General features: G+C 52.4%; 1 protein-coding gene across 1 annotated transcript in view; it reads left to right on the top strand.

The window, feature by feature from the left end:
• ADAM12 (ADAM metallopeptidase domain 12) overlaps positions 1-21,606 on the top strand; it is a gene marked incomplete at its 5' end in the record, with an annotated part of 278,477 nt that overhangs the window by 32,211 nt on the left and 224,660 nt on the right. The window contains 1 exon segment of the mRNA XM_037159124.2: positions 8,735-8,874. Within this exon segment, the coding sequence (XP_037015019.2) occupies positions 8,735-8,874 (140 nt within the window).

The following is a 21,606-nucleotide window of genomic DNA, read 5'->3' as shown; positions in this document are numbered from 1 at the left end:
TTTGTAGTGTGGCTGGAGCGCAGCCCCAAGAACTTGGCTGCACAGGGAGGCCCCTGGCTCCCTGGTTTGTTGGAGGGCTGGCGAGTTGCTTGCTTTCTCTGTGCCTCAGTTCCCCCACTTATCAAACGGGGGTAAACACCGCAGGGCTGTTGTGGGGGTTGAACAAGTTAAATTACAAAGGGTTACAGTGAGGTTTGGTGTCCCGCAGCTGTCCGGTTGGTGTCCGCCGCTGCTTGGTTATGTAGTCTAGGCTCAACCTAGTGTTTTACCCTACGAGTAGCTCTCGCTTCTCCGTTCTTCCCCGGCCTTCCATGCTCAGCTAGGGAAGGTTTCCGATGTCAGCCAGGTCTATTCCACTTAAAAACTCTAGAATGCCCTCCCAGGGCACTCAGGTAAAACCCAGACTCTGCCTCGGATGCCCCACCATGACCTGGGCCTTGTCTGCCTCGGGTCCTTCTGCTCGCCCCTCGCTGCACCCTTCACTCACTTCATTCCAGCTGCACTGGCCGCCTTCCCCGCTGAGGACCCCTCGGAACTGCCCGAGGGCGTTTTTGTTCCATTTCTCTCCAGGGCAAATCCTGCCTGGAGTTTTGCTCTTATCGGATGTTTTTCTCCTTTAAGGCTGGGAGAGGGAGAATGGCGGATGATGAGGATTCTGGAAGGATTTAATTAAGAAGTAGGAAGAATTTTCAGAAAACAAAAGAGCTAAAACAAAGCGCAAAACCTCCGACTGGAGGGATGACTGTGGGTGATAAACAAAGGACTGCAGGGGGCAGTGGCCAGGCTGTGCAGCCCAGGTGTGTGTGTGTGGGGGGGTGGCGTTGGTGCCACACCTGGGCTGGATGTGTCGTTTCCGACTGGGGGTTGGGACCTTTGTTGGTAAGACGTGCTGGACCCGAGGTGACGGTGTTAACAAGGCATCGAAGTGAAATACTCAGTAAATACTAGAATAGGGACCGTGCTCGAGGGACTGGCCACATGGAAAAATATTGATTTGGGGCACATCTGCTTAAAAATTAATGAGTTCTCTGGGGGACAGTAAGAGAGAGGGAAGATGGCCAAGAGTTAAGACTTGGGGGTGTTCAAGTCCCCCTAGGAAGGAAGTTGGCCAGAGAAAGAAGTAGGAGCGGAGAGCGGCAAGACCTGGTCAGAGAAGTGGAGGAAGCTCAGAATCGCGGGGGCTTCCCAACTGCACACACGTTTCAGTGGAAGGCGGGCGGCCAATGCTGACCCGCGGGGCCCAGAGCCCGTCTGAGCGCCCGGGACAGAACCCGGTCTCCAGTGTGGGAGCCACTGTCTGCTCCCTCTTGGTGGTTTAATTCCATGTGAGCATTTACAATAGGGAACGGAATAAACTGGTTCCCATTCCTGTCCTTTGGCTTTAACTTCTAAAAGTTCCTCCTGGGGTATAGATCTTAGTAATGGGTTCCATGTCCCCCCTTCTGTCATTTCTTGCAAAGTAAAGAATTTTCTTTGAAAAATTCTGACCCTACCCTTACCCCCACTCCTACAAATGAATTCCCACAGCACGTCATTGTCCCTGGTGTGAAGGACAAAGTGAATGAGTGTATTTGAAGTAAAAGGGCTCGGGTTCTGCTCTTATTTCTGCCATTTATGACCGAGTAGCAGCAGCAATGACCCTGGTGTGACTCCAGTTCTGTCTCCCCACTTGTGAAGTGGGACTTGTGTTGGCTTCCACTGACCAGCAGAGAGGTGTCATCATGTAAGTCAATGCTGTCAATGATTGTAAATGACTTTGCCCCCCAGAGATGCGAGACATGGGGGGCAGGAACAGTTATTTTTCTGTGTCGTGGAGATGACGTGTGCTTGGGGTGTGAATCCATTTGAAACATTTATGGGGAGCCAGCTTTCTTTGAATGTTTAGATGACATGTAAACCATCTTTTCAAAAATGATAATTGTTCTGTAGGACGTGACTTATTTTATCTCCACCCGAGTTCTGGTTTTCATCCCGCCCACGGCCATGCACCTGTGCTGAGAAAATACACTCAGCCAGCTGATCTGTCATCGTGAATCCAACTGACTGATTGTTTAAAAAGTTTGCTTTTTAGCCATCGTAAAAGTTTATCCACCATAAAAGTTATATGTGCCAATTATAGAAAGATAAAAAATACATACAAATGTCAAGAAAACCATAATGAATTCATAGCCTCAGCATTGAAGGAAAACCTGTAAGAGCATTTGGGTGTGTTTCTTTCCAAAGACTGATTTGAAAAAAACCAGTAAGGACTCAAGTGAGGCTAAAGGACATCCCAAACACCTTGCATATGTGACCTCCCCTGGTCCTCTTGCCCGGCCCTCTGCAGGGAGCGGGAAACCGTCCCTGGCTGGACCCGGGAGGGATGTGAGTAGCACCAAGGGACAGGAAACTTGCCCAAGGCCCATCCACACAGGGGTGAGCAGATGTGAGTTTACAATTGAGAGCACATGAAGCACAGCATTTATTCTTGTGTCGTTATTCACTAATTACTGGATTCTTTTCCTCATGAACAACTGCAATCCCCCCTTTAACTCCCCCTGTAGAGCCGGTGATGGGCACAGGCTGTGACTTCCGGCCCAAACGCTATGGCCGCCTCCCTGCCCCACGCCGCCCCCTGATTGGTCAGCCTGCCGGTGTGGATGGCTGCAGGCTCAGCTCTGCCGGCCTCTGCTTCTGTTTCAACACCCTTTCAGCAAAGTATTTATGTGACAGTCACTTGGTGTCACCTTCCTAAATCAAGTGACAGGTCCTCCATTTCACTCCTCGACTCTCCCAGAGCATTGTAGCCAATGATCCAGAAAAACTGAAGTTGTTTTTTTTTAAATCACTGTTTGTAAGTTCTCTGGGGGACCTAGACTTCCAACTGCTTAAGGACCAACGGGTTTCACACATCTCTGCTTTGTTACCCTCTGAGAAACCCTGTCAGTTAATCACTTGGTGCTGTTTTGCTTGACTTCGGTTACTGCATCTTTTTCTCCGTCTGAACAAATGGCAATGTTAGAAGGGTAGGGGTAAGACCCCAATGTGCTGAAACGCGGAGCCCTTGACGGTGACCGCAGTTCTGAGTGTTTTGATACTGGATGGCTGCAGAGTAACATTATCCCTGCACAGCTCGGATTAAATTTGTAAAACTATTATTATAGACTTTCACAGGACAAGTTTAGATTTATGGGAAAAATCGGTAAGGTAGTACAGTTAGTTCCCGCATCCCCGAATCCACTTCTCCTGTGACAGCGTACATCAGTGTCGTGCATTTATTACAATCAATGAAACATGACTGACTTACTATTTTTAACTAAAGTTGATACCTTATTCACACTCCCTGACTTTTGCCCCAAGGCCCATTTCCGGTTCCTCGGTCCCATCCAGGACCCCACATGACATTCAGTCACCATCTGTGCGTCTTTAGGCTCCTCATGGCTGGCAGGTTCTCAGGCTGTCCTCATTTTCGATGGCATTGTTTTCTGGGGTGTTGGTTGGGTGTGTGGTGGGGTGCACTTCCCCAGAGGTGACTGGGGGACCGGGGGTGGGGGACAAGATTGCAGAAGTAAGGCGTTATGTTCACCACAGCCCAAGAAGGGTTCACACCAACAACGTGACTTAGCCACTGCCGATGTTGACCTTGACCGTCTGGTCAAAGTAGTGTTTTTCAGGTTTTCCCACTGCGAAATTACTGTCTTCACACAACTCTTGCCATTGTTCTCTTGAGCACTCTGAGCTTTGTCATTATAAAGTCACACCCCTCGTTTCCACCGGGGGCGGGGGAGGGGCGAAGTGAATGGGTGGCGTTGTTATTTGGTTAAGACTGAAGATAATGAATCCAAACCAAAGGAATATTTTCGTCCACACGGGAGCATTGCCACCATTGTTTACTGAAGGAGCAGACCATTGTTTACTGAAGGAGCAGCTGCTCACTCGGGTCTACGAGAGTTTCTTTAGCTTCTGGATATCGGGAACGAAGGGAAACGCTGGACGAGCTTCCAGCGTCCTTTGCAGCCCTGATGTCTGCCTCACTCAGCCCTCCCTACACTAGATTTTGAAAAGACTATTTATCTTAATACTCTCTTGGTGCCTAAGATGGATTCTCCTCTCTTGTGTTCATGTAGGTGCTTACAGTGACTTGTGTCTAAAGGCAGAACTCTGGGTGTGGGGTTTAAATTGGGTCTTGTGATTTCTGTTACCCCTATGGCCTTTGGGTGGCTTCAGTAAGCACCCACCTGCACCCGAACCCCGGCATTTTCTGATCGGTGTGTGGTTGGCACTTTCACACCGAGAGTGTGGTTTGGTGAGACAGCCGCTCTGTTAAAGTCTGGAAACTTGGATTCTGATATCCCAGACTGATCCCTACATTAAGCTTTTTGAAAACTCTTTCAGGGCATTGACTTATCTGAGCTTCCTTAGTAAGACTCACGAGGGGACAGAACACGTTCCCATTTTCTAGGGGGGCAGAACCTCAGATCCACACTTTGTGGCAACACATCAAAGAGGAGTCAGGACCAGAGCCAGGTGGTGCGGCTCCAAGAAATTCCTTGTTCACTACCTCAGAGCCCTTAGGTGGGCATGGGGGGAGTCTGGACCTCCTCCGGTAGGACAGGCAAAGGAGGCTTGGCCAGAGCAGGGCTATGGCAGGACTTAGGTGGCAGCCAAGCTCTGGGTGACTCCCTGGGGAGGTCTGGAGTCACTTTGGGGCAGTGTCTTTATTGCTGGCTTTTTCAAGACCTTAGAAGTCATCGCTGCAAAGATTCTGGCCTAAGAAATGGGGTTGGGGACTTCCTGCTTGACCAGCTGTCAAGGGTCTGAAGGTGACAAGCTCAGACAAGGAGATGAGAGAAGTAGGCACACACACCGCTCGGAGGAGCAGAGCAGGTTGTTAGAGAGGATAATTGCGTGAGAAACCAAAATATCTAATATGCTCCTTTCCACTATGAGACCGAAGCCAACTGGCCATTTTATCAAAACAGCAAGCAATGGGTCATGTTACCCAACAGCGAAACAAGCCAGGAGTTCCTCCCTGATATCAGTTATTTAAATTTTTTATTTAGGCAACTGAGTTTTGTTGATGCTGAAATATTATGAGAAACAAAAAATGTAATGCAGACTGTTTCATAAGCTCGTATAATTCCCCCCCCTGGGTTTCCCCGGCTTGGACGTGCCCATCATTCAAGACCTGCTTTTATGGTTTGTCAACAAGACCACTCCATAAAGTACATTCTGATATCTCACAGCTGTAGATAATTTATTCTGTCTACCCATGCTGCACAAATAAAATTTTTATTTGCATCATCTAAAAGGAATACCAGTGTGTAAATACATAAGAAAAGCTCATAAGAAGCAGCCTTCTGACAACAGATACTGCTGGGGGACCCTCGTGCAACCAGCGAGGGAGCCGAGCCACAGCCTCATTACCCGCGCACACAGATAACGAACCCCGTGCTCAGCAAAGAGCACAATCGCTCTGTTTCTTGAAAAGGTTGCACAACCTTCTACGAGCCCTGGCACGGTCTATTCCCCTTGGAGTATTTGGAAAGAGGGCCTCTTGGAAGGAACAAGTCCAGCCCAAAAGGACTTGTTTTGGATTAAAATGCTGGAGCATGTAGGTGAAAAGGGATTGAGCCTTTTGCCTCCATGACAATAAATAACTGTGTCTTTCTTTGTTACTAAGCGTCTTGGAGGAAAAAGGTCCCGAGGCCTGGGCATGTTCAGCTTCAGCCTGGTGATCAACCAGGAGGCCCCTTGGAGGCTTCCTCAGCTTCCACAAAGTCAGGGGCTGGGGGAGCTGCGGCCTCCCCCAGCTCCCCTATGAGCACGGGCATCTTAGTGTGGCTGACCAGGGGATCGGGGTTTGGTGGGGCCAACTCCTTCCTTCTAAGACACACGTACAGCTTCTTAACGGAATCCGTTAAATGCAAAGATTTTTGCTCCGAGTATCGGAGACGTGGGGAGCATCTTTCCAGCCACCGTGCACTGTGGCTGCAACCGCCACAGGAGCCCTTCCGCCCTCCTCGCTGGGGGGTGTGGAGGACTCCAGTCTGGGAACTCCTCCTCTGTCCCCTTTAACAGGCACCTGGGCCATCGGATTTGTGATTAACTCGTCAGTTTAACTATTCACTCCTCTTGGAGCTGCTGGGAGTAGCTTACAGTCAAACTGGCTTGTTTACTGAGAGGATATTTTAAAATGCTTGCTATTACTGTCACAGTTTTACCCGACTTTTCAAAAGATTAAATAGCGGCCGTGATGACTCCTGGCACATGGCATGCGTTTCACTGATGGAGGGGAAGCTCAGATGGAACTCCAGTTCTTCCTCCCTAACTGCTGCTGTTTTAAAGCCTCTTAAGCCAAATCACGTATCACAACAGACCTCTTTTAGATGTTTGCTCGATTGCATTCTGTAGTCAGGCTTAGCAGGGGCTGTACAACTGGGTCAGAAGTCACTCTGTTCCAGTCAATTCCAACAGAGGCATCTCACAGAGGGTCCTGAGCAAGACGCCGGAGTCCTGGCAGAGTTTGGGGAGCAATGCCGATGGAGCCAGCCGCCGGCTGGTGTTCTTCAGGCTGCAGTGTGTCACCTGCCTTGGGCCTCTTGGATCTCTGCCTCCCTCTGTCACAAAGGGCAGCTCCTGCCATCCCTCTGTGGACACGTTCTTCCAGAGGCTCACTCAGCGTGAGGCCAGGAGGTGCCCCTCTTCACGTCTGCACGTATGTGCCCCCCCACACACCATAGAAAGGTCTTCCCTGGTCCACCTGTCAGCGGGGCTTCCCGCCACTCCACTGTCCCCTCGTTTCATCTGCTCTCTGGAACAAGTTTCCATTTATGGAAGAACAACATGGACGGCACAGGTGGTCCCCGTGGGAGGCCCTGCTGTTTCCAAGCCGGGTGTTCTCTGGAATGGCCTTTATCTGTTCAGGCGATGCTGTCCCAGTGCACGGCCGTAAGTCAGGAGGGCGGCACTGCATGGCCCGCCCTGAGCCTTCTGGGACGAGGGTCCCTGCAGGGCAGGCAGAGGGGACGGGCTCCAGGTGACCCGAGGGAGCGCTGGCCTGAAGAGGAAAGAGTGGGCTTTCTGAATGGAGTCCCCTCACCAGGCAGGCAGTTCAAAATGCTGTGGGATGAGTGAGCGAGAGAATGGACGAACGAACACGCGGGCGCACCGGCAGACCGAGGACCCGCAGAGGGCACGGTTGCAGCTGGTCCTGACGCTGGGGGAACGCCCTCCTCCAAAGCCCCGCTTGCAGCGGAGCTGCCCTACGTGGGGCACGCGGAGGCGCACGAGGTCACGCCGCTGGGCGGGGCTCGTTCGGTCCAGGTGTCCGCGCCGCCCCTCTGCAGCTAGAAGGGCGTCTGGTGTGTCCGGTGCAGACGGCCCGTTCTTTTCTCCTCCCGCCAGCCCTCCACCCAAGCACAGAGGTCAGTGCACAGAGGTCAGCCGGAGCCAGCCCTTCCGCGCACGCACAGCCCGGGCCCTCCTCCTGCCCGGGGTGGGGGAGGTGCGGGTTCAGCCCGGGAGACTCAGCACACCCCGGCCCTGAACTCCACGCGTCCGCCGCCCCTCCCTCACCTGTGCTCACAGCCTGCCTACCCCACCACACGCTGAGGGGCCCTCTGCCACTGCCCATATTCCGATCCCCCTGGTCTGCAACACCTGGAGTTTCAAGTGCTGTGTGACCAGCTGGAGAATTTTCCAGAGAGGCCGCGTCGGGCAGTGACGACCCGAGGAGCGATCCTTCTGCAACCTAACTGTGACCGCAGACTTCCACATCGAGAGTGATGAAAATGGTGTGGATTTAGAAGTATTCGGGGGACTGCAAAATGTCCAGGATTACAATTTCAGTGCCACTCGTGCGCAATAAATACGAGCTCCTCAGTAACCTAAAACTGCGCCATTACGCCTCGGGTCTGAAACGTCGCATCCTGCTCGGAGAAATGGGAATAACACCTGCGGCTCTGCTCCCATCCTGCACCTTGAGGGATGCCCTGTGGTCACAGTACATAGCACGAGCATGACCTCATAGGCGAGCCAGCCCAGAGAAATTACTGTATTTGTTGAGAAAGTGATACACTCTCCAGAAGAGAAAAATGTTCTACTTTCCATTAGGATTGTTTATGGAAATTGGGCTAAGTTGAACCTGTGTGGGTATATTAACTGGTTGGACACACAGACCCCAAGAAACAAGATCATATAATCGTTTATTGAATGACTTAATTTTTTTTTGTTCATAAACCAGTCTAGTCAGTCTGAACTGGCAAATTAATTTTGTCTATGGAATCTCTCACTGAAGCATATAAAATTAGCCTCCGGGAGGCCAGGAGTGGGATTGGCGTTGTGTTGAACTGATTCCCGGGGACCTCAGGAAATGGAGGAGTTCTCGTCATGGGGCTGAGGCCGGGACCCTCTTCATCGGGAGCTGGTCTTACACAAAGTGTTCACTCCTCGTTTGGAAAGTCACTGTGTATGCATTTGTGTGCGCTTGTTGAAGGGCGGAACCCTCTAGTTTGCCTGTGACAAGCATGGTGCACAGGCTGTAAGTCTTGAAGGAAAAGATCTAGCTTCTGTTTGCTTTAAGTTACCAAGTTTATGGGTGGAGTGATGAAGAAGTCATCAGTTTCACCCCCACGGCGATTAATTAGAGGGCGGCGTGTCCCTGATGTTTCCACTGAGTCCCTCTGTCCTGAGCTTCAGTGCCAAATGCTCCCTGACCAGGGCAAAGACTGAGGCTGTTCTCTTTTCAATGCAGGGGTGGCCCTGGGAAGCAGCAGCGTGGCACCTGCCATGCCACACGCCCCGGCAGGGGACCAGGGAGGAGCCTATGAAGTTGTCCGTGCCTCTCTTTTGAACGGAGACGCGTGGGACCCTGTGCAGACTGCCGCCGCAAAGGTTGGTGTTTTGGTTTTGCTTTTTTTTTTTACTTTTTGATGGCTGAAGTTTCGCGATCACACTCACTGCACCGTGTTCTTCTGTTCAAGTTTTGTCTTCATTTTAAAGCTGACTTCATCCTCATAAAGTGAAATCTTTGTTCTTGCAAAGATTAACTACACACCATCCTTGTGTCTGTTTCGATGCGTGGCCAGCAGTTTGTGCATCCATTCAGTGTTATTTTTCCCAGACACACCAGGGATCACTTCTGCAGCGACACACTCGAATTTTTCTTTCCTGAGCACTGAGCGTCTTTCTATATTCATGGCTAGACCGTCAACGTTTTGGTTTTATTGATCAGCTCTTGGTAGAAGCATCTTCGTGTAATTTCAGAAAAAGCTCGTGATGAATTTTGATGCGGTTTCACACAACATTTGTTTATTTTGACTCGTGTGATTTGAGTCTTCTACAATGTAAAGGAATAATGGGAAATAATTGTGATATTAGTGATTAAATTAAACACTTTGATGAGTTTTATCTGCCAAGTCCACGTGACTTTCTAAAATTTCAAAACTGGGTGGAACAGTTGGAAAGTGATAAAACCTATAGAAATGCTAGGTCTTTGGAGAGATCATGCAGACAGTTTTGTCCTTGTGGGACGTGGAACTACTTCAGGTTTTTTTTATAATAGAAAACAGGTTTGTTTTTTTAAAAAGTAGTTGAGATTGTTAACATGCTCTCTAGCTTCTTGGAAGGGCTGTCGTGGGCCACCTTTACGTCAGTGTGACAATATTTGCAGCATGAATTGATTTCTTATTTTGTTGTTTAGAGAGGGTTTCTGTAGAAAGTGAGCGTTCGGGAAGGTCTGGCTAAAGGATCTGAGGGCCAAGCCTGCGTGTCTGGAATGTTTGTTTCATGAACACCGTTGCAAATCACAGACACCAGGGACGAGTCGATCACGGTGGTACTGATGTGTCCTGGAAGAAAAATGCAAGATATCAGAGACCAGTTCACAGTGCCATGACTCAGCAAAATAAGGAATGATTCGATAGGTGCAGTAAACGGTAAATTATTTCTTGAAGAAGGTATTGAAGATATTTAAAGGTATCAGTAATAACACAAAACTGTGGAACCCCCTAAAGTTTTCTAGGTGCTGGAGACTCCCACAGGGCTGGTGTCGGTGAAGGGTTGCCAGTCTCAGCGCATGAAAGAGCACAGTGCTCCTTTACACTTGGACTTCAGAGAAACAGGCCTTTTTTTTTGGTATGAATAAGTGCTATGCAATATTTGGGGACTGACTGATACCCCTAAATCCTTCACTGTTTACCTGAAATCCAGGTTTAACTGGTGTCCTGTATTTTTATCTGGCATTCCCTACCTGGAGGGGTCATGGCACCAAGGTGGTGCGGTGGTCGTGTGCCCCTGGAATAGACCAGCTCAGCAGTTCAGGGCGGCTCTGGTTTCTGACCCCTGTGTCATCCTTCCTGCCAGCCCCTGTCTTGCAGACATCACGTGGCGTGCCAGGGAGGGAGCACCATGTCTGCTGGCCAACCTTACAGCCTGGTCACTGTGGGTCACCAGCCCTGTCTTTGTAGAAAACTAGGAAAATCCGTTATTGTTTGGTAGCTGCCCCGACTTTTCTGGGATTCCAGGATTAGAACCCTAAACCCTGGTCGGAGGCACATGCCTGCTGCACTATTGAAGGGAATAGGCAGCCAGGTGATTTGGGGAATGGCATTTTGTCGTGATGCCATGGGGCTCATCTTAGCACGTGGCTCATAGGAGCTGCATGATGGCGCTGTAATTCCAATGAGTGCCCACATGCACTGGTTGCCCCCCACGACCCTGCGTGGGTGGGAAGGCCTGCGTGTGAATGTCTGTTAACACGTGTGCACACATTTGCCATAATTCTCCATGGGATGTGTGTACCTGTTGTGGGGATTGAGAGTCTAGCTGATGGTGTCTGCGTGTGTCCTCCCTCGTTAGCGAACATAGCACAGGCCATTTTCATTTTCAACTGCACTAAGAGAGTGTATACTTAGGCATAGGAAACGTACAGTAAGGAAGGTTTTCTCAGCACAGCTATGCCTCCGATACCTTAGAACAGAGACATTTAGGTTTGCAGTCTTGCTTTGCCTGCGCTGCTACTGTGCTCCTTGCTCCCCTGGTGCTTTCTTTTCTGCCGTTTTTAATTGAGCACCTATTATGTGCTAGGTGCTAGGCAGACAGTTAGTGAAGAAGGCAGACAAGCTTTCTGCCCTATGCAAATGACATTCTAATGAGGGAAGTGTAAATAACTTCACATTGTGTTAAGAAAGAAACAACAAATTATTAAAGGCACCAGTAGGGGAGAGATGTTTTGCTAGGTCGCCAGGGAAGACCTTTCTGTTAGACGCGTCAGACTTTTTCAGGAGGCTTGAAAAGGCCAGGCACGGGGAGGGCAGGCAGGAGCCTGGTGTGTCTGCAGGGACACGGTCCTGGGAAGGCATCGGACAGCAGGGGCCAAGCACCGGGCCGGGCGAGTGGGTCCCACGCGACCTCGCCGCAGACGCAGTGGCCTCTAGAAGGGCAGACATGTGTCCCAAGGAGAAGGACCCCCCCCTTCCCGTAGCCCTCGATCTCGGATAGATAACCATCCTGATCTTGTGACACAGCAAACCAGTTCCTGTCGTTATTCTTTCAAGAGCTACCGTACACAGTTTTCACAGAAGGGGAAGGCATTCCTCATAATACAGACAGAAGCTGCTAACTCTTGAACATCATTTCTGTCTGGGCGGCCGTCGGAAGTCCGGCCCGCTGCCCCTGGGAGTTTGAACAGACGGCTTCTGGTCAGGAACGCGGTCCCCTCTGCTTTTCCTCAAATGAAGCCCTAACTCACTGGGTCCCACTGAGACCTTCAGAGGTGGACTTCCTGTGACAGGAAGACTAGACTCTGAGTGACAGGAACATTCCTGGAGGCCCTGACTCACTCTCCTCCCTGGGATTCGCTGTTTGGATCTGCACCCTGCCCCCAAACCAGCCCTGGCCCCACGGGCCTCCCAGCCGGCAGCGTTCAGGGCCGCCCCGTGACCTGCACTGTGCTTTCCAGAGCGCTGGGGGCTGGGGGCCGTGGCCGCTCGGTCCCCCAGGAGCTCCTTATTCATTCACAAACATCAATGCCAGGTCTGGGGTGCACGCAGCCCTGTTCTCGGGGCTGCAGCCTCCTCCCTGCTCTGCTGCAGCCTCCGCCCAATGGCCATAAGGAAGTGTGGAGACAGATGGCAGGACTGCAGGGGCCCCAGGGAAAATACCGAGGCCGACAGGAAGTGTGTGAGGGGGAGGCTGTGGACAGGGTGGTCAAATCAGGCTGTGACCCGGAGGAAGTGACTGGTGAGCCAGCCATGCTGAGATCTGGCAAAGAGCATCCAGGCAGAGGGAACAGCAAGCATAGGCTGGAACAGAGGGAGAGAGAAAGGGAGTGTGCAGAGGTCTGTGGGGCCCAGAGAGGCTCGGCTGGAGTGCGAAGGCAGTGCAGGGCTTTCAGCCTGGGAGTGGCAGTGAGTTTTAACAGAACTTGAGCAGCGGCCCAGAGACTCTGATGTGGGGTGGAAATGGGGAGAACCAGAGGTGGGGGGCTGGCGTCACAAGCAGGGAGGCGAGGGGGTGGGGGTAAGCAGTGGTCAGGTTGAAGGGGAAGGCCACTGGACTGACCGGTGGATTAGAGACATTCTGTACCTGCTAACCTGGCAGGCGGTGGTAACCTCATAATCACCCCCAAGAGGAAGGCCCCCCCCTTATTAAATCGGTTCTCACTACATCGTCGACTTACCGTGTACAGTGAGTCTCAGCCTGGCTGCAGGTTAGAACCAGCCAGAAGCGTTTATACATGATGGTGTCCAGTGCAAGGTCTAGAAGCTGCTGATTTAATTGGTTTGGGCGAAGGTCCAGGCATCTTCCTTTTGATCAAGGGCCCCGGGGAGCACGCTGCGCTCAGAACCTCGACACCGGTGCCCAGTAAGTCTTCACCCACCACTAGGGTGCTGGGCACCCGGGCTCCCCGCTCTCTGCCTCTCTCCCCCGCCCCTCCCTTCTTCTTCCTTCCCCCTCTCACCTCCGATTGGAATATGTGATAGGATATTATGACCTTTGCAAATGAAGACGTAAGCCATCTTCATGGGCGCCGGTAATGACAGGGGAAGAGTAGCCGCATGGGGAAGAAGGTGACCTGCTGCCTTGTCTGTCTGCACCTGTGACACAAGGGTCAGATTATCCGCCTCCACCCCCGCCCCCAGGGGTCATTGTAAGAATGAGTTGAAACAATAGCTGTAGAATAATTTGGACACTGAACGCGACTACATACATGTAAGGTGATATGGAAAGTTTGAAGTGTCTTTAGGGACGGAGCTCCACTTTCTCGTCTTGAGAGGAGTCAACCCTGGTCACGGTGGGGCGGGTCGCGAGATGAACTCCCTCGCGCCCGGCCTGGGAGTGCGCCTTCATGCACAGGAATGAACTCCCCGAAAGAGTCCATGAAATGGAAAATAAAAAGGCAAACGGGTTAGGACACGAAACCGAAGCCTGTTGGTGGGTCTCGAATATCAAATAGCGAATGGCAGTGAATGAAACCGGCAGAGGTGGGTTCTGCTCCTTGCATTTCCACTGCCTTTGGTTCACAGCTGGGAACATGGGCCCCGCCTTTCCCCAGACAACCATCCCGGCCCCCCATCCCACCTCCCGGCCCCATCAGCCTTCTCCAAGGGGTGGGCACATTCCCCCACACCCCTCGGCGGCACCTTCCACTCCCCACACTTCATCACGGCTGCCCTGGCCAAGGTCATAGGTGCGCTGCCCCCCCTCCCGCCCCCACCAGTGCCTGCCTTTCTCTTTATCTTACTTATCTTGACACTGATTCACTCTCCTTTGAAATTCTCACTTCCTTTGGCGCCATCATTTCCCCTCATGTGTTTTTAATTCTTGTGTTTAGCCCTCCTTTTGGCTTTGTCCTTTAGCTGTTGGTTTCCTGAGTTTCTTCCCAGACCCACTTCCGACCACGGGCCCCACTGGCCATGTCACTCGGCCCCGCGTCCTCCCTGTCCACCTGCAGCTGTCAGACACACCTCATGTGCTAAGCCGGCCATTTGACTTAAAATCCACGTCACTCACCCTGCCGACCCCTGAGGTTGGTCGTTGACTTCCAAGGGATTTCAGGCACCCCCCGAAGTTCCCAGTTAACTGTAAACGCTCTGTGCCCCAACGTGGACACAGCCCTCGGCCCATGTTCCCTATCTCATGGTCCCTAGAAGAGAAGATTGTCCTCCCCCATTTCCCCTAAGTCAGGTGGGAGGGCCCATCCTCCCAGAGCTTCTCATGACACCTGTCATCAAAGCAGGTTCCTGAGCTTGGGGCCCAAGACGCTTGGCAGCCTGGGCCGTCCCGGCTCTGGAGGGAGACTCTGCGCCGACCTCTCGGCTGCCCGGCTCGCCGCTGGCAGCCCGTGGCCTAAAACGTGCCACGCCCTTCACTGCTGTGCTCAGCGAGTGCCGCCTGCTGCGTCCCACACACTCCCGCAGCCCCTCCTTCTGTGAAGCCCGTTCTGACCTCCCCAGTCCATGCCTTTGACCTTGGAAGCATCTTTGAGCTGCCCAGGCATACCGAACACACTTAGCTCACCCAAACTGAGCCTGTGGACACGGCGGAAACAGATGCTGAAGACACGTGGTTAAGATCATACATCCGTCCTCTGACATCCCCGAGGAGCGAGTGGGCAGGGCGGGCATGTGGGGAGAGGGGTACCCGCTGTCATGGCCCCCATTCCAATCCTACGCCTTTGTTGGAGGTCATTAGATATCAGGGCCCTCAAATAAGCCAACTCAACTGCATCCAACCCAAGACCAGTTCTGGAGAGAAGAGATGGCCGTGTTGAACTTGGACAAAAGCAGGGAAGCTGTAAGTAACGGAGACGGTGCCTTCGGTTCGACTTCTGACTTCTGTGTGGCGTTAGAGCCCCCGTCCCTGAGAATCGGGACCCAGCTCTGGGGCACGGACATCCTGGGTAGGCTCTGTCTGTTTATATTTCTGCTTCCCCCACCGGGCAGTGGCCTCAGCTTACACCCTCGTCCCTTAGTGCAGTCTCGGCACCTCGTGAAGGGGTGTGCAACGTTCACTGGACTGGTCCGGAGCCCCTGCTGTGCCCAGACCACGTTGCCCACTGGTGTGGAGATGGCCGCGGCTGCCGGCTTGTCCTCGGATGGAGCGCTGGCCTTCTTCGAACAGGTGACTGCTCCGGGCCAGCCCCCTGCCAGGGCCTTCCCTGCTCACTCCTCCTCTTTGGCCAGCACTCAACGGGAAAAGCAAGCCAAGGAACTGTGCCCGGTTCAGCCATACCCCTCTGGGAGCAGGTTGCTCACCCGAGGAAGCTGGGACCACGCTCCCACGGAGCTTACCGCTAACTCATTTATTTCTTGTGACCTCTTAGCGAGGCGCTGGTTTCTCTAAAAAGCAAGGCCTTCCTTGCACCTGGTCTCCCTACAGTTTCTGCAACACCTCCAGCCTCACCCCCCAAACCTCTAGCATCAACGTGGAATTGGGTGTTTTTTAAAAAGTTATACAAAAGGTACCAGTTTCATCTTGTGTATTCCCTGCCCCGTGCCCAAAAATCAGCCATTTCTCCGCAGAGCCTGGGTTCCCTGGACATGGGTGTTAGACGCCCGGACCTGGGCTCGCGTGCGCTCTCGCTTCTGCGGTGTTGCAGCCTCCGGTCTCCGTAGCTGGCTGAGCCTGTGCGCCCCGCTAGACTCGGAAGCAACAGACCTTCCACGCTGGGTCATCACCGAGGCACACCGCACCTTTCCACACCATCTATTTCATTCCAAACAGTGCCTTGGAGAAAGTAGAACAGGAATTGGCTTTTTATGGCTATACCTATATAGGTCAAAAAGAAGAATGGCTATTTTCAGTAAATGAAATCATTTCTTGAAATCAAACCCAATCATTATGTTCCCTTCCCCAAAATGTTATGGTAAAAATTAATTCCCAACTCCCCGGCACTTGACCTGACTGTGGCTTTTCATTTTTCCTAAGGCAGGCCGAGCCTCTCGGCTACCTTTCTGCTAACTACATAAAATGAATTTGACCTTTTTCTAAGAGCTTTTATTCTGCTGGCATAATCATTTTCATACACAGGCTTTACCCACTGAAGGTATAAGGGTCTTCTTTTTGCGTGAACCTGATAATTTTCCAAGCGTATAATTTAAAGACACAGTCATAAAGCCCAAACAGAGTCGGTGAGAGCACAGGGCTAATGAGACCGGGGTTATGGATTGTGTCCATTAGGAGTCCCCATTCCCACGGGAGCCATTTGCTGGGCTCGGTTTCTGGGCCTTAAGTGGCCCATCTTATGAGGGGACCTCGGAAGTTACACGGAGGGGGCAGCCCAAGTTCAGAAACGTTATGTGCACACCGTTCCCCAGCAGTGAGGGACTGTCTGGGCCGTGTCTGTACACGTAGGTGACGTGTTTACCTGTTTCTCAACCTCGGTCACCCATGACCCAGATGCAGTGTGGGAGCCTGATTATGGAAGCAGCCACATTTAATAGTTTGGCAAGCCTGATGGGCTCATTGATTTTTTTTCTTCACACACATAAAAGGAACACAAATTATATATCTATTTATTTATTTATTTATTTATTTTTAAAGATTTTATGTATGTATTTTTAGACAGTGGGGAAGGGAGGGAGGAAGAGAGGGAGAGAAACATCAATGCATGGTTGCCTCTTGCACGCCCCCTACTGGGGACCTGGCCCACAACCCAGGCATGTGCCCTGACTGGGAATTGAACCGGCAACCCTTGGACTTTTTGCAGGCCTGTGGTCAATCCATTGAACTACCCCAGCCAGGGTAGAACCCGAATTATTTAAATGAAGGTGCTGCATGCCTCTTCAAATGTGTCCGTGTGTCACTGGGGAATCACATTACACTACTTGAAAACAGTGTTTTAGACCTTTCACAACAACTCAGTTTTTTCGTCCAGTAGATACTTCCTGGGTGTCTCTTCAGGGTGCCGTGTTCAACCGTGCAAGCCGAGCCCTGCCCAGATCGAGGTGGGGGGTCCATTCATTCCCCGAGTTGGGCCGTTCACAACCTGCTTGGTTTCCGAGGGTGGTGGCCCTGCTGAGGAACAAGGTGCCATTGGTGGATTTCTAGCTAAGAGTTTTGAGGAGTCACTTTTGAAGGGAAACACTTACTGATTAGAAATTATCCTGGTTTTCTCTGCTTTCTGAATTTATTTAAAAACTTTTCAATTGCAGTCGACATCGGTAGTCTCAGGTATGCAGCATAGCAACTGGGTATGTATGCACCTTACAAAGTGACCTGCTTCTCCATGGAGTTCTTCCTGTGTATTCACTCAGACAACAAACAGTTATTGAACATCCATGACACCCCAGGCCCTGCGCTAGGTGCTAGAGAGATTTCGCCCTTTTAAAAAACGCATACGAACGGGCCATTTCATTTCAGGACCACTTTGAAGTTCGCTCACACAACTCCAGGAAACGTCAGCTCCTTCTGCAGAGCAAACATAAGAAGAGTTAAGAGCCCACCAGGAGTAGAGAATTCTATCCTAGCTCCTTTGAAATCTAGACCCTTCTTTTATAGTTCAAAACGAGACCACTGGGGCATATAATCTTTGGTTGTGCCTATTCAGCTAATAGGAATGTGTTTGCGTTGCCAAAGGTTATTGCTGGTTTGAGCGTCTTAAGTGGAATACGTGGGAATGTATCCGATCCCCTGGGGCTGTTGGGCGGCCCCGGCTGGCCGCTGAGCCTGTCTCTCTGCTCATCTGGGGCACAGAGAGCAGACATTTGCTGTCTCGCAGTTTTCACGTCTGGGCTGTTTTGGAGCAGTTCAGAACTCTGGTTCTGGAGAATCCTGGCCTAGAGGGGGGGAGCAGGGAGCGTTTTGAGACTCGTCTCCGGAACGGCCTTGGTGGAGTCCCAGAGCCGGTCCTTTCCAGCCTGCTGTTTCATTGGCAGGTATCGAGGCTCCTCTGGTTCAGCCTAGAAGCCTTTCTGGGAACACAGCTGCCACGGGACATGCCTGGAACGGGCTCCACGCAGACCGCGTGTGCCCCGCGTTCTGAGGGCGAAAGCAGGAGTCTGCGTTTCCTGCCACCCACCCTCGGTGGCTCGTGCAGGGCGAGGAGCCATGGGCTGGGAAACCCAGACGCGGCGCTCTGAAGTCAAACCTGAAACATTGAGTACATTTTTGTTCCTTCTGAGAGAAGGAACCGAGAGACGTGCTCTTGGCACCGACAGGCATTACGAGGAAAGGGCTGGCCAGCCGAGCTGGCAGGTGGGGAAATGAGTTGGAGACGCTTGAAAGATCTTTTCCTGTAAAATGAATGTCCAGAAGCTCTGGGGCTGGACGTCTTTAGTTAAGTAAATAGCCTCAAAGACAAAACACATACATTTTTCACGGAAACCTTCCCGCTTGCAGCTGCCTGTCTTTTTGGATTCCAAGCAAGCGCAGTGCACAGAATGGGCCTCTTGGCCTCGTTAACCTCGGAGCAGCTCCTTTCAAGCCGAATGCCGAGGGCCGCGTTGGCAGGTTAATGCGACCATTTCATTTGCAGCAGCTAGCCTTAGAGTGTCCTTGCTTATGTTTCTGGGTCCCTTGGGGAAAGACGTTAGGTGACAAACCCTGGGTTCTCTACAAACCAAGGTGGCCCAGCGAAACCCCCCCTGTGAAAGGACCCCAGCTGAGACCGGACCGCGAGCAGCATCGCCCGCGCTCTGCGTGTGGAAAAGTAGCAGTGGGACTTTTCTCTCTTGGTTTCCACCAGTGACCCTTCAGGGACTATCACAGGTGAGATCGCCATCAGGACCTGGGCTTGGGGGGAACAGGTTTCCGATTCAGCAGGGCCTGGAGGGCCGAGTTCACACAAAGGGTAGGGGCTCCTTCTTTCTTTCTGCTGCGTAGTATCCCATCCTGTAAATCTAGCACAGTTTTTATCCACTCATTCACTGATGGGCACTATGGCTGTTTTCAGCACTTGGCTGTTGTAAATTGGGCTGCTGTGAACATTGGGGTGCACAGGTTCTTTTGAATGGGTGTTTCAGGGTTCTTAGGGTATAATCCCAGCAGAGGAATTGCTGGGTCAAAAGGCAGATCCATTTTAGTTTTCTGAGGAGACTCCATACCGTTTTCCACAGTGGCTGCGCCCGTCTGCATTCCCACCAGCGGTGCACTGAGTTCCCTTTTCTCCGCATCCTCCCCAGCACTTGCTGTTACTTTGGTTACGATGGCCGTCCTCACCAGTGTGATGTGGTATCTGAGTCTGACCGTTTAAAACAAGGTGTCTTACGTCTGTCATCCCCCACATCACTGAGCTCTCACTATGCGCACAGTGGTGGCCTTGCGGTGGGACTGGGGTGGCGGCAGCAGGAGCCCACAGTCGCCAAGAGGCCACTTCCAGGGGCAACACCCTAGCAGATTCCGCTCGGCTCAGGGGCTGTTTCCAGGGCGCGGAGTGGCAGGCGCAGTCTCTGTGTGGGACCCTGCTCACCGACACACCCGTCCCAGCTGGCTGTTGACAAGGTGGCCTGGCCAGGAGGGGTCGGACCCAGAGCTGCCACGGTCTCGCTCTGTGGCTTCAGCAAGTTAGTCAGCCTCTCTGAGCCTCTGCTTCTCCGTTGGAAACAGGGACCCCCCCAAAGCACCCGTTGCCAGGGTCGCTGCTAAGTTTGAAAACGGTGTTTGAGAGTCTGGCCCCCAGCGGGCGGATTTGTTGTTGATATTTGTACTCCCCCAGCCATGAAATGTTTTTGGAAACTCGGGTTTTGAAGGGCACCTCCTGTTCATAGCATTTCACTGGGCCCCTTGCTCTCTGGCCTCTAATCCGTCCTTACCGTCCTTGGATGAGTCTGTCCTCCGCACAGAGCTGACCGCGTCTCTGCACTGCTCAGAGGCCGTTGGCGACTCCCGATTTCTTTCAGAACAAGACCCCAGCCCTTTAAGTGAGGGGCCGTTGCTCTGATCCCTGGCTGAGCCCCTTCTGTCTTCCTCACACTGTGCGTCACCTGCCACAGCTACTTCCTGTCCCCAGGGGCCCATTCCTGCCTCTGCGCTGCGCACACTTTCCCTGCACACCCTTCCCCTCCGTGCCCCGAAGCCCCCCCACCCCGTCCCCCATGGTCCCCGACGTGCCTTTGTGTGTCTGGATTCGCCGCCAAAGTTACCCTTCTGGTTGGTGTTCTGGACCAAATGTTTGTGTCCCTCCAAATTTACACGTTGAAGTCCTGACCAGCAGCATGATGCTGTTGGAGACGGGGCCTTTGGGCGGCAGTCAGGCCGTGACAAGGTCACGGCAGAGGCCTGCACAGTGCGGTCAGTGCCCTTATAAGCAGAGCCTTCGCCCCGCCACCTGTGGACACGGCAATAAGGCGGCCAGACACAAGCCAAGACGAGGCCTCCCCGTAAGACCCTGACCGTGCTGGCACCAGTCTGGGTCTCCCCAGCCCCCTGAACTATTGTTTAAGCCGCCCCGTCTGTGGCGTTGTGGTGATGCAGCCCAGGCTAACACAGTGGGTTTTCATAAGCTCCTCGGGGTCACACCCCTGGCCAATGTCTGATCGGCTGCCAGGCCCCCGGTCAGAACCTCCATTACGGATCCGACCCAGGTCCTCGGTCCGTGCCTTCGTCGGGGAGCAGGTCATCTGGGGACCCGGTCAGCCCCTCCGTGGTGTCTCATGTTCTCTGCACAGAACAGTCGGCCTTCCTACTGGTTTCCAGGGGAGCCGCGGTGTCTTTAAAGGCAGGTATGGCGTGCCACGCACCTCGGCACCCTCAGCCTGGGTCACAGTGCTTGCTTGGTGTGTAGAAGATCCCCAAAGACGCTCGGGTTCATATGGTGTCTACTTTGAGAGTCCCCAGTGTTTCAGTTACTCCATTTCACTTTTATCTTGACTTTTGTTTTGGTCCAGTGCTTTTTTAAAGTTAGGTTTGATGAATGCCACAAAAAACAAAAAAGGATTTTCATAAATAGTTTAACAATCAAGCATTTTCCTTGCCTTCCCCAATGACTGAAAATGTCACTACAAACAGTGAGCTCTTAGGCCAATCTCTGTCCCTAAAAGTATGCGTGTCATAGCTCTTGACTCAGGAGTGCCCCATCTGTGCGTGGGCAGCGCCCCCAGAGTTGGTCCACATGCCAAGCCGGCTGTCGCAGGGTGACCCCCACCGGGGTGATGTTCCGCAGCCAGACTCGCCCTGAACTCACCCTGCCCGGTCCTCTGCATTCAAGCTCTCTCGGGCCACATGCTGTCCACACCCCCTCAGCTGGTTTCTGCTTTGCCTCCCCTGGCACATCCAGTCTCCTCTCCAGGAGTAAAAATGCCTCCTTTTCCCGCGTCCTTGGGACTTCTGTTCACACCCCTGTCTCCAGGCTTGATTCCCTCTGCACCCTCAGCCCCTTCAGCAGCTCCAAGGCTGGGCAGTATGTACCCCAACCCCTCAATTTTTTAAAAAAAATATTTATTTTTAAAGAGAGGGGAAAGGAGGGAGAAAGAGAGGGAGAGAAACATCAGTGTGTGCATGCCTTCTACTGGGGACCTGGCCTGCAACCCAGGCATGTGTCCTGACTGGGAATCGAACTGGCGACCCTTTGGTGTGCAGGTGGGTGCTCAACCCACTGAGCCACACTAGCCATTTGAAGCTGCTTGGGACAAAGTCAGTGAGGTCATTCCACCCCTGGCTTCTCACCTCAGCCCTGCTTCTCCT

This window comes from Artibeus jamaicensis, unplaced genomic scaffold (assembly GCF_021234435.1).
Source record: "Artibeus jamaicensis isolate MK-2021 breed Jamaican fruit bat unplaced genomic scaffold, CSHL_Jam_final contig_490, whole genome shotgun sequence".
Taxonomy (NCBI): domain Eukaryota; kingdom Metazoa; phylum Chordata; class Mammalia; order Chiroptera; family Phyllostomidae; genus Artibeus; species Artibeus jamaicensis.
This window is presented reverse-complemented; position numbering and strand designations above follow the sequence as displayed.